Source organism: Cucurbita pepo, chromosome 14 (genome assembly GCF_057944985.1).
Source record: "Cucurbita pepo subsp. pepo isolate OVF chromosome 14, ASM5794498v1, whole genome shotgun sequence".
In the NCBI taxonomy this organism is placed as follows: domain Eukaryota; kingdom Viridiplantae; phylum Streptophyta; class Magnoliopsida; order Cucurbitales; family Cucurbitaceae; genus Cucurbita; species Cucurbita pepo.
Genome location: NC_141811.1, coordinates 11,380,981 through 11,394,126, shown reverse-complemented (window position 1 = coordinate 11,394,126; position 13,146 = coordinate 11,380,981). Strand labels below are relative to the sequence as shown.

Genomic DNA, 13,146 nt, shown 5'->3' with positions numbered 1-13,146 from the left:
AGCTCGGGCGTACACTAGACGAACGGAAGAATCAAGCACAGAAGGATGGTGAGAGTGAATCTATCTTACTTGAGTTTCACGGAGTTGTGCCAGCTTTACTCGAGATCTTCCTATCCTATTTCTCCATAAAGCGACTGGTTCTTCCTTTAGCCTTTTGGATATCTTTTTCGACACCACTTATAGGAACCCTTTTCATCGGTAAGTTGGGGGAGTTGCTTTTAGTTCCGGAAAAGTTAGGGAACCTAGTTAACCAACGACATTTCCTTAGCATAGTTGGTGGATGTCTCGGTTGAGGTGGAGGGTCTAGCTCGTTCCAATTACAGAAAAGTGATACGAACCAAATTTACGAATTTTTTAATAACCTCTGCTTATAATGGGAAACCAGCATAACCTTAGAGAACTTGTCTATCGCAGCTTCAAATTGAATACAGACTTCTATTCTAGGTATTCATAAACTAAAATCAAAGGACAGTGGGACAGGATGGGTTTCCCATTGTTCTTTTGGCATGCATTGGTGTATGCCAAATCCAATAAAAACGTCTTGGTTTAGGTCCGTTCTCCTCTCCAACCGATGTGGGATCTCACAATTGTGTCTTATAGGAGTGTGGAAACCTCTTCCTAGCATACACATTTTAAAATCTTGAGGAGAAGCTTGGAAGAAAAAGTCCAAAGAGGACAATATCTGCAAGCGGTGAACTTGGGTTGTTACAAACGGTATCAGAGCAAGACACCGGGCGGTGTGCCAACGAGGACACTGAGCCCGAAGGGGGGTGGACACCGGGTGGTATGCCAACAAGGACACTGGGCCACTAAGGGGGGTGGATTGTGAGATCCCACATCGGTTGGAGAGGAGAACAAAGTATTCTTTATAAGGGTGTGGAAACCTCTCCCTATCATACACGTTTTAAAACCTTGAGGGAAAGCCGAAACAGGACAATATTTACAAGCGGTGGGCTTGGGCTGTTACAAATGGTATCAGAGCAAGACACCGGCCAGGTGTGCTAGCAAGGACGCTGGGCTCTAAAGGGGGTGGATTGTGAGATCCCACATCAGTTGGAGAGGATAATGAAACATTCTTTATACGGGTGTGGAAACCTCTCCCTTACACATTTTACAACCTCGAAGGAAAGCCCAAAAGGGAAAACCTAAAAAGGACAATATCTACTAGTGGGAGGCTTGGGCTGTTACAACAATGGTATACACCTAGAGGACGTGGGCTTCTCCCTAACTATTCTTCTCCCGAACAAGACTCGTTAAGTTAAGTTACCATAGCTTTCCTTTTACCCTTTCACCTAAAGAGAAATGATAAAGTGTTCTCTTATGTAACATCCTTAGCCGAAGACGAGGCCGTCTTCTCCTTCCCTTCTCGTATATACTTCATACCATCAATGAAATAGTTTCCTATCCAGCAAAGTCCCGTATACACGAGACTCGACGAAGTACGTATTCTACAATTCGCTAAACTCCAGTACAGTTCATGAATCCAAATGCATATCTAATCAAATGCACACTCATACTTCAAAGTAAAACTGCATAGGTATATTAAGCATGTAAAAAAGCAATTCATATCCACATTTTCAAACAGTTTACCATCAAGAAACAATGGAGAATGTAAAGAAACTGCAATATTCTTGCTAACCTTCCGTGTTATCGTCCTCGAACACCAGAGGGTCGGTCGTTAAATGAAATGGAACTATATACATTCCAAGAACATCATATACTGCAAACACTACTTCAAGCCTTGGCTTGGGAAGCAGCCTTGATAGCTCTCTCCAATTCCGATTCAACTTCGTTCACTCGATTCGTGGAACGATGGCCTTTCCTGCTGTTCTTACCCTCATTCTCTTCTTCAGAACTCTTCTTTTTCCTCCAATCATTTTCCTGTCCACCATTCCTACTGTTCTTGGGCTTGTTTTCTTCCCTCCTCCATGGCTCGACGACCTCGCCGTAGCTCGAACCAGAAGATGTTGCAGCCCTATTAGCCACACTTCCAAGCTTTATCTCCTCTAGAAGTTGCTTCATCTCTCTATTCTCTTTCTCCAAACTTTCCACATCATTTTTCATCCAAAACAACATACCCTTCAACAATTCCACATCTCCCCCTTGGTCCTCCCCTGTTTTCTTCTTCTTCTTCTCTTCCTTCTCCTCCTCCACTCTCTCCACTGATATCTTATTCACAGTCAGAAATGGCATTTTCAGCACCGGATTCGTCGGAAAATTCATCCCCCACCGGAAATTCACAGCTATCCGGTTAGAAACAGGAATGGCCGTTCTTGCCATTACAGCAACACCAGACAAAACACTATCACTAATGCTTTTCGTCTCAGCCAAACGTTTCTGAATTCCTCCAAACTCCTCCTGAGAACCATGGCTACTACTACTACTCTCAAGCTTCAGCTCCTGCCATCCCATCGATTCATCTACAGCAAACCCATTACCAAATTTCGGATTCGAATCCGACCCAGAATCCAATCGAACCCCATCGTTGGGTTGCAACACAGAAAACCGATCATTAACGCTCGAAACAGTACTCTTCTTGAGACAAAAATGACCAAATTGGGGTTTGAAGAGAAGAGAGAAAGTGGGAACAAAGGGTTTCGTAAGGGAAAGAGAAAATCGAGACGAAAACACAAGAGGAGAATCCTCCGGTGAGCCAAAAAGCCCTAACCCAGATTTGAGAGAGAGAGTAAACGGACAAGTCGTGGAGGCGGCGGCGGCGGAAGGAGAGGGCGGTAGAGGAGAGTAAGTGAGCTTCAAACAAGGGCCGGAAGGGAAATTAGTGGAAAGGGAAAAGGAGAGGTCGGAAGAGGAATTAATGGCGGAAGTGAAGGAGGAAGTGAAGGGTTGATTGAACATGGTGATGGGGAGTTTCCCCTTCACGATTGGGGATTTGTGGTCTTGATTATCGGGGAGTTTCAGAGAGAATTTCATGATTGATGACCAGAAAAGGAAGAAGATGAAGAAGAATCGGGGAATTTGAAGAAGATATGATCAAAGGGGATGATGAATTTCTGGGCTCGTGTTGAGAAATAGGGAAGCCATTGAAAGGAAGTGAAGGAATGGTGCAGAATTTCTGAGTGCTTTTTTTGTCTGCTATTTATATTTATTTTTTCCCCTTCTTTATCCGTTTCAATTGGACCGTTGAATGCAAGCCTATTCCTTTTCCTTCACATTTACTATTAGGGTTTTATTTCAATTTTTTTTTCAATTTTTATTCAAAAACAAAAATATAATATAATATTAAACATCATTTTTAAAAATTCAAATTTTAAGGTGGGACGGGAATTTGGGTGGGGGCGGAGATATAATCTGTCTTTAACCTCTCTCGTTCCCGTTTAAATGAGGATTCCTCACCTTGTTTAAGGTGGGTCCCTCACTCCCCTCTCTCGATGCTGTTTCTGTTTACGGTGCGTTTCCACGGGTTAAATGAACATCTCTATTTACTATTAATCAAATTCAGATGATTCGATCTTAAAACTTTGCAAACATGAACCTTAAATATATATTTCTCACGAGAAAAGAGAAAGTGAGACTCTGTCATTTTTTTAATTATTTTAATAAATTTTTAATGTTTGAACCGTAGATCTAAATGCTATAGTAGTCTTCAAACATTCATGCTCGTTCTATTCACGCCTATAATAATTTTAACCTTGATTATATTTTACTAATCTTTTTATAACCATTTCCATTATTGATATAATATTACAAAAATCTTTATTGTTAAGACATACTGTAACAGCTCAAGTCCATTGCTAGTAGATATGATCCTTTTTGGGCTTTTCGTTTTGGGCTTCCGTTCGTGGTTTTTAAAACGCATATGCTAGGGAGAGGTTTCTACACCTTTATACAGAATGTGTGTTCTTCTCTCCAACTAATGTGGGATCTCACAATCCACCTCCCTTCTGGGCCCAACGTCCTCGTTGACACTCATTCCCTCTCCAATCGATGTAGGATCTCAAAATCCACCCCCTTTAGGGCCCAACGTTCTCGCTGGCACACCACCCAGTGTCTGGCTCTGATACTATTTGTAACAGCCCAATGTTCTTGTTGGCATTCCCTCTCTAACAGATATTGTCCACCTTGGGTTTTCCCTTTCGGGCTACCCCTCAAAGTTTTTAAAACATGTTTCCACACCCTTATAAAGAATGCTTTGGTCCCTTCTCCAACTGGTGGGATCTCACCTCTAGGAGGGCGTTACACATACTTTTCTAAAGTTCAGAGCGTCACATATACATCATCGACCAAGAAATCAAAGATTCGAATCTCTCGTTGAACCGAAGGAAAAAAAAGATTAAGACATGGCGTTCAAACCCCATACAATGCCAATCTCACATATTCTCATAAGCAATAACAACAAAATAAACACCATACACTTCAGATCGCACAACATATGAGATTATCGTATAGAAATAGCCTTTTCAATCAAGAAAAGAAGGAAACCCTATACAAGAATTAGTTAATGAACAGTAAGGAAACCCCCAACACTTTTCACAAGCCAATCAATTCTCCATCAAGGCATTTTAACAGAGCTATAGCAGAAGAACAAGCCAAAATGGAAGCAGTGAAGCCCCCCCCCCCCCCCCCCCCCCCCTTAAAAGTTCATATTCAGACTTTGAAGCTTTCTAGTTCTTCATTTTGTTCATATTTGTCTTCCAATTTGATGCATTTATACCATTTAGCACAGGCAACGTAAATCACAAAATCAATGACAGTCAAGGCAGCTAGAAGAAAGTAGAACCTGTCCAAATGACCCTTGTTGAGGTTGCCAGGGATCCAACCAGGCATGTCATCCTCTGTTGAAATCTTCATCACCATTGTTACCAACAAGCTGCTCACATAGTTCCCTAAAGAGATTGATGTCATGCATAGCGCACTCCCAAAGCTCTTGAGGCCATCAGGAGCTTGTGCATTGAAGAATTCAAGCTGACCCACATACATGAAAACTTCAGAGGCTCCAATCAGTGCATATTGTGGAACTTGCCAAAAGATGCTCAAGGAGCTTGATCCTTCACAGTGTGTGCAGTCAGCTTGGGCATATTTGAGTCTATAGCACTCGACAATGCCTGCTGAGACCATTGCCATTACAGCTATGATTAGTCCGACCCCCATCCGTTGCAGCTCGGTCAGGCCTTTGGAGCTGGATTTTTTCAGTTTTCCAACAAATGGGTCGAGGACACGACGGTAGAGGAAGATGAAGAGGGCGACACTGAGAATGTCGAAGCTTGACATGCTTGCAGGTGGGATGTGGAAGTTCGAGATGGTGGTTTTCATGGCTGCTCCTTGCTCGACGAAGAGAGAGGCCATTTGGGTGAAGACAACTGAGTAGATGATGGTGCAGAGCCAGATTGGCATCAGTTTTAGAATGCATTTTACTTCTTCTACTTGTGTGATTGGGCAGAGGCGCCATGGGTTGATCATTCCTTGCTCTTTATCACTTGAATCCCTTGAGGAAATGTAGGCTGCTTTATCCAAGAACCTGTGATTTTTGCAGTAGTTAAGAACAAGGAGGAAGACCTATTTATGTGAAATCCCAATTCAGTTGGGTAGGAGAACGAAACATTCTTTATAAGGGTGTGGAAACCTCTCCCTAGCAGACGCGTTTTAAAAACTTTGAAGGGAAGCCCAAAGAGGACAATATTTGCTAGCGGTGGGCTTGGACGGTTACAAATGGTATCAAAGCTAGACACCGGTTCGATGTGCCAACGAGGAGGCTCAGTCTCGAAGGGGGTGGACATGGGGTAGTGTGCCAGCAAGAACACTGGGCTCCAGAGGGTGGATTGGGGTGTCCCACATTAGTTGGAGAAGCGAACGAGTGCCAGTGGGGACACTAGCCCCAAAGGGGGTGACAATATTTGCTAGCGGTGGGCTTGGACGGCTACAAATGGTATCAAAGCCAGACACCGAGCGATGTGCCAGCGAGGAGGCTCAGTCTCGAAGGGGGTGGACATGGGGCGGTGTGCTAGCAAGAACACTGAGCTCCAAAGGAGAGTGGATTGGGGTGTGGGGTTTTTACAACCTTGAAGGAGAACCTAAAGAGGACAATATCTACTGGCGGTGGCCTGGACGGTTACAATTTACGTCCCCAAAATGCTATGACAACAAACTAAGGAAATACAATTCTTAAGAGATTGTTCTGTTTTGTTATCTTCAGAAAAGCTTTTGCAAAACAACAGAACAAGAACACAAAACAGAGTGCTTAAAACTCAGGATCCAAAGTTCAGCTAAAGCCAAGTTAAGCTATACTATCCCCAACCTATGTTTAGATAGATTTCATATTATATTCACATTTTTAATGGAATGCTTATTAAAAATCTGATATGAATTGGACAGAAACACAAATTTCACTTCAGCAATGGAAAAATCTCTCACTTACTTGAATCCATTAGTGTGTAGAATCTTCCGGCAGCCATTGTTAGGGTTTTGCTTCTCATTATCCTCAAACAACCCCTCTCCTCCAGACGGAACCCTAACCCGCCATTTCTTCGCGGCGGAGACAACGACTTGACAAACCCTCGTAAGAGGGTTTCCAGAGGGTTTGAAATGCCTGTACCGTGGAGTTCCGGCAAGAAACAAGAGCAGAGCAGCAATGGCGGATCCGGCGGAGACCCAGAACCCAAGAGCCCACATGCCCTCATCTTCAAAAAACCCTAAAATTGTGTTGGAGAAGAGCGATCCAAGGTTTAGAGCAAGGTAGAAGTAGCTGAAGAAAGCGACCTTATAGTGGCCCTCTTTCTGATCCTCTTCGTCGAACTGATCGGCGCCAAAGGTGGCGATGTTGGGCTGATAGCCGCCATTGCCAAGAGCTGTGAGGTATATGGAAAGGTAGAAGAGGGAAATTTCGGTCTTGGAATGACTTCCACAGGGCGTATGTTCATCGCCACAGCCTTTGGGTCTGATCAAGAAGAGGTAGGAGGAGAGCGATAATGACACTAGGCCCTGCCATTTTCGGACCAAGTTAGCACAAAAATTTTAAAAAACGGGCTATATCGGTTGGTTGAATTATGCTCAAATTGGTTTTAAGAAAAACTCACGATGACGAAAATGATCTGAAAGATGGCACAGGTTTTGTATCTGCCCCAATAAGAATCACTGAGGAATGCTCCAACGAGAGAGAAGATATAAACAGTTCCAGTCCATTTGCTGACGTTATTAGCCGCATCAACGTTGCTTTGTTGCAAAACCCGAGTTAGAAATAGCACCAAGTTTACTCCAACTCCAAAAAATGCCAACGTTGCCAACCCTTGGTTCACTGGCATGAACGAACCATAGTTAGAAAACTTTATATAATCAATATAATCGTAATTTATGCACAAGATAAACAATTGAAGTATCATTGGGCTTTACACGAGATAAAGTCAACCAAGCCCAGCCCAGATAAAAAAAAACGTGGACGTATTTCAATTGGTTTAAACAAAGTCAGATATTCGAACAACAAGACAGCCTTAAATTTTACACGACTTTTATCAGTTCTCTGAATACTTAGATCACTCGAGAAAAAGGAAAAGCAAAGACGTCGTAAACACGAAACGTCTTGTCATAGCACCAGACAACTGTGTTCGGTTAAAAAAAAACGTGGACGTAGACGTGAACGTGAACGTATCAAATAGTCTATTTTCCATTGCCCAAGTTGAGATTCCAAGCTAGGACAGGCAAGTGCACTGTGGTTCAAAATGGATGGTACAGTTTATCAATATTTTTTTAATTTTTATTTAATTTTTCTTGTATTTAACAACTTGATCAGGCTGTCATTAAAAAGCCGTCACCCACCACTCACAAGCTGCCACCTAAATACCCTTTTCATCCGAAACTCAACGTCAAATAATGTGGGCTGGGGCCCATTTCCCTTTAGGCCCAAAATTTAGGGCTCAAGTCTTTTCCCCACCATCCAATGCTGCCACGTGGCAGCGTTTTGGACCAAGAGAAAAATTTAGCCCTCTGCTTTCAGTCCGTACAATAGGACAAAAACAAATTTATTTAATTTAAACCTTATAATTATTTATATAATTATCTTATTTAATAATATATTTTCAAATATTATATAGCATTAAAAATGAAATAATAATAATAATAATAAATTTAGCCCAAAATTTAAATTTTATTTTTTAATTAAAAAATAAATAATAAAAAATATTTAATATAATAATTGGCATTTATGGCTTTGTCCAAAAGAGAATGAATCACTCTCAAAAAAACACACTTTCAAGACAAGACTTTGTTTGTTGAGTCTCTTTTCAATATCATAAATGTTTTTTTTTTTTTTTTTTAATTTAAAAAATATTCAATCAATCTGGTCGCCAAATTTCAGCCTTCAATTTCATTACGTGACCTTTTTCACACGTAAACATAAACACGTAAATTAAATACATCGATCTAACCTAAGGTTCGGGACATTATTGATTCTTTCTATTGGTTATATCTTCGTATCTTGTCACATCTTTTTAAGTATAATTTAAAAAATCATTCCTAAAGTCGTTGATTCTCGATTCCCACCTCCTACTATCATTATACTAAACGAAAAAAAGTATCAAATGATAAGAGGTAACTCACGAAGAATTATAATTCCTGCAACCCACGAGCCGGATTTTGATCGAACTGCAGGACGACCATGATAATCGACCGTTCCGTCTAGAGTGAACTCTTCTACTGCAGCAATCTCTTCCTTCAACTTACCCTAACAATTACAAAACGAAACTGTTATTCATTTTGTTTTATGAAAGACCGTCACGTTCACAAAAAACAAGAAGGAAGCTTAGGAAAGAGGACGAAGAGACGGGTTTTGGGTAACGATGGACGAGATCGAACGCACCTGATCCTCGAACGATGGAAGGGAAGCCATGGATGGAAGTATAATGCAAAATGATGTTGGAAATCACCAAAAAAGTGGAGGGGAGGAAGTGTTTGAGAGGAGAAGGAGAGGGAGAAGAGAGTATAAATAAGCACAAGAAGGATTGATCCAACGGTGGAGATTTTGTGGGTAATAAAAGGTGGGACAACCCACTTGGCCTAAATCATCATCTAATACATGTTTGGATTAAACAATTATATGAATATTTGTCCCTCTCTCTTTCTATAAAAATTGCTGTTTAGTCCCTCTATTTTTAATAAATTTTAAATTAACCCCTATCGGAGGTTTCCTATCAATCGACAACCTTTCGATTTTAAGAAAACAGATGAAGATTAACTATAAAACGAGCCAAAATAAAGAGTTGTTGTACCACGGTGAGCCCAGGAAGGAAAGGGGCTGCTCACCTTGTGCCATAAGCTAAGTTGTTTTTCTATTCCGGCCTTCTGCTACATATCTTGAGTAGCTCACCTCTTGCTCGTTTCTAGTAGCCGATCGAGTTTCTTCGTCCCTTGAGTCCTTTAGCACTCATTCCTCTCCCTAATCAATACGTGGGAGACGGACGAGGAAACTCGATCGGTTACTAGAGACAAGCAAGGAAAAAGGGTTTCGTCGTCATTTTCCCACTTTCACCTTCGATTGTGAAGGGATTTCAGACCGACTTTCAATTTGCTTCTCTCTCCGGTGAGGTTTGAACTTCGCTCGGTAGGAAGGCCTTTGTTATTCGCATTTTCGTGTACAATAAATAAAGTGAAGGGGGGAGTGGGCAACAAGTTGGAGGACCCTGCAGAACCGCGTGATTGATCCATGCGGTTTCCTAACTGAAGCATATTGTAAAGCCTGAAGAGCCGAGGGTCATAGGAATCTTGTCACCTCTCACCAACTTGATCTTCCGGGAACCCTCTCCGTGGTGAAGAAATTATGTTAGTATAATAATAATATTTTTAATAATTTATTCTTCAAAATTATTAGAAGAGACTGCCACGATATAACCGCCACATTCACAAGCTCACCGTTTTCGAGTTATTTTTCTCGTTACATTTTTAGTTGGGTTACTATTCAAAATTTTCTATTGGGTCCCTCGAAATCCACTAGGAACTATGAGTGTAAATAACATTAATTTTAAAAGTTAAAATGATTAATATAAGGTCATCATTTAATTTGTGTGGGATATAATTTATTAAAAAAAAAATTAAAGAATTTTATTTCTTCCTCGTTGTTAAGCCGAGTCCAGAAATTTGAATCTCTGACCTCTTAATCCAAATACTGATTTTAGTCCGATTAAGATCTAAATCTGATCAAAACTACATATTTTAGTTTGATTGGTCTCTATTTCTAGCAGATTTGAATCTCTGACCTCTGGATCGAGATTATAAATTTTAGTTCAATTAGTCACTTACGATTTGAATCTTGAATCTTCTACCGCTTGACCGAAAGTACATATTTTAATTGAATTAACATCCGTTTAGTAGATTAGAGTGTCTGTACTTTCGTTACGAGCTTTAATGACATGATTAGGTTAGACAAAGTTAAAACTCGAGAAAACTTTTTCCACTCTCTTTATTAATTTTAATTCCATCTATAAATAATATTAATGGAATTTAATTAGGTATTTTATTTGGCGTATAAAGTTGGGTTTACTATTCTTTTTCAAAAAAAAAAAAAAAAAAAAAAAAAAAAAAGAAGTTGGGTTCACTATTAAGAAGTCTAAAGGGCCATCCCTCCCATTCCAGCTACGCAAATAATCCATGAATTATAAATTAAAAAATATCCATAAATTATTGCAAAAAAGAAAAAAAATAATTATAATATTGTGATTGGTTATTGCTTTTTATTATTATTATTTTTTTAAATTTAGTTATAAAGTGGTAATATATTGAAGTGGTCTTTAACGTCATAATTAATTAATTAATTAATTTATATATATATATATTTTGTTAAAATATTGACTGATGAGTCCATACCTAACTCGTTGATATTTTCCGTCATAAAAATTCTAAACTCATTAAACCTTTCATATGAATTTTGCTGATATATGAGTATAGTTTAACTGATATAAAATGTGTACCGTTGATTAAGTGGTTCGAGTGAATTTCATGGATATGAGTCTCGTTCAATTGAAATAAAACTTGTATTATTGGTTAAGAGGTTCGAGTGTAATTTTGCTCAGATGGGTCTAGCCCAATTGAAAAAAAAAATCTATTCCGTTGGTTAAGATGTTCGAGTGAATTAGCTGATATGAGTATAGTTCAATTAAAATAAAAACTTGTAGCATTTGTTAAGAGGTTCGAGTGAATTTCGTTCATATGGGTCTAGCCCAATTGAAATAGAATCTATTCCATTGGTAAAGATGTTCGAGTGAATTAGCTGATATGAGTACAGTTCAATTAAAATAAAAACTTGTACCATTGGTTAAGAGGTTCGAGTGAATTTCGCCCATATGGGTCTAGCCCAATTGAAATACAATCTATTCCATTGGTTAAGATGTTCGAGTGAATTAGCTGATATGAGTACAGTTCAATTGACATAAAATATATACCATTGATTAAGGGGTTCGAGTGAATATTGCTGATACGAGACTAGCTCAACTAAAATAAAATCTTACCCTTGGTTAAGAGGTTTGAGTGAATTTAGTGATACGAGTATAGCTCAATTGACATAGTATATACCATTGATCAAGAGGTTCGAGATTCAAATCTCTCACTCTGCATATTGTTATGAAGATAAACTTTTACGAGATTTTTTGGTAAATTCATAATTTAAAAATTTAAGCATTCATTGGATCGTTAAGTCTCGAGCTTTTCTCTTCTCTCTTCCTCCCTATCTTACATGCAACTGTGGTTGTCTACCCTGACCACGACATCGACGACTCCTCAAACCATTGGTGACGATACCCTTGCACGATGAAACACATGACCAACACGTGAGCAATGACATATTCTTCCTCGAGCAGTTAAAATGACAAGAGAGAGAGAGAGAAGTGGACCGAGTAGCTTATCATGAAACAAATTTCGTTATGGGATCTCCATGCATGTATTATCATAATAAGTATGGTGATGATTAGTTATTTTATATCGTGATAACGAGGCGTTATGATTGGTGAAACTCGACCTCCCAGACTGGGTGCCAATTTTTATAAGTTGAGGTAAATTCTTTCAGACTCCTACTTATGGACTAACACAGAATTATTACAATCAATGAGAACGAGTTAAAGATTTTTTTTGTGAGATCTCACATCGATTGGCGAGAGGAACAAAACATTCATTATATAGACATGGAAACCTCTCTCTCGTAGACATGTTTTAAAATCGTGAAGCGATAACGATACATAATGGACTAAAGCAGATAATATCAGTTAACGTAACGAACAAAAAAATCTAGGATGAAAACTCAAGTGAAATCAGATCAACTAGCCAACTTGACAAATACGAAGAAATTAATGAATCACTTAAAAGTTGTAGCTATGAAATCTAAAAGCCACATAAAAAAAACATAAGAACTAAGTCAAACATTTAATAGATCATTAATAAAGCTTCAATGTTTAGGTCAAGAATTAACGTGCTCGTTCGGTCATACTATCTATATTTCGGTAGTCATTCATTGAATGTTGTTTAGTTACTTGTTTAAGTAGAAGAATCAAAAATCAACTCAAATATAGTTCAATTATGGCATCCGAGTAAAAAGAGGGATCCATAAATGAATGGTAATCACATTCGAATGAGAGTGATCTATGATAGGATGATTAAGAAAAATTTAGGACAACTGAAAATTACTATATATACTAATAAGATGTACATTCGTTTTCCGCTCAATCATAGGAACTAAAAAGTTAAGCATTTTTTGTCCGGAACAATCTTATGTTAGGCGACCTCTTGAGAATTTTCTTAGGAGACGTACGAGTGAGAAAGAGAGGAATGACGGTTAGTGCCGTCAGGTGGCTGAACTTGAATTCCAAATTATGATCTAAAATTCGAAGCACGAATTGTTAGATCGATATATCGTTGATCAAGAATTTTGAAGTTCGAATCTTCCTTCCTACACGTTGAACTTAAAACAATAAAATAAATAAAAGATCGTGCATCAAGATTTTTTGTAAAAAAAAAAAAAAAAAAAAAAAAAAGTCTTGTAATTTCAATAACTCGACGTGCATAATTGTAACAACCCAAACCCACCACTAGTAGATATTATTAGTTATGTCCGGTTACGTATCACCGTCAGCCTCACGGTTTTAAAACGCATCTACTAGGGAGAGATTTTCACACTTTTGCAACGAATGTTTCGTTTCTCCCTCCAACCAATGTGAG

The 13,146-nt window shown here is 39.0% G+C and overlaps 2 protein-coding genes across 2 annotated transcripts; both read right to left on the bottom strand.

The window, feature by feature from the left end:
• Window positions 1–1,517: 1,517 nt before the first annotated feature.
• Window positions 1,518–3,088, bottom strand: LOC111810501 (uncharacterized). Its single transcript, XM_023697208.2, has one exon. It carries the CDS (start codon window positions 2,929–2,931, stop codon window positions 1,735–1,737), a length of 1,197 nt encoding a protein of 398 aa, XP_023552976.2. The 5' UTR covers window positions 2,932–3,088; the 3' UTR covers window positions 1,518–1,734.
• A 1,498-nt stretch (window positions 3,089–4,586) lies between these two features.
• Window positions 4,587–8,945, bottom strand: LOC111810745 (protein NRT1/ PTR FAMILY 7.3). Its single transcript, XM_023697514.2, has 5 exons — window positions 8,807–8,945; window positions 8,548–8,671; window positions 7,032–7,249; window positions 6,374–6,936; window positions 4,587–5,476 (listed from the first exon to the last, which is right to left on the bottom strand). Exons 1-5 carry the CDS (start codon window positions 8,834–8,836, stop codon window positions 4,606–4,608), a joined length of 1,806 nt encoding a protein of 601 aa, XP_023553282.2. The 5' UTR covers window positions 8,837–8,945; the 3' UTR covers window positions 4,587–4,605.
• Between the last annotated feature and the right edge of the window lie 4,201 nt (window positions 8,946–13,146).

Coding starts and splice junctions, on each gene's coding strand:
- LOC111810501 (XM_023697208.2), bottom strand. CDS start 2,931: ATGAAATTCTCTCTGAAACTCCCCGATAATCAAGACCACAAATCCCCA.
- LOC111810745 (XM_023697514.2), bottom strand. CDS start 8,836: ATGGCTTCCCTTCCATCGTTCGAGGATCAG. Junction 8,672..8,806: donor TTCCATCGTTCGAGGATCAG/GTGCGTTCGATC, acceptor TGTAATTGTTAG/GGTAAGTTGAAGGAAGAGAT. Junction 7,250..8,547: donor TGCAGGAATTATAATTCTTC/GTGAGTTACCTC, acceptor CGTTCATGCCAG/TGAACCAAGGGTTGGCAACG.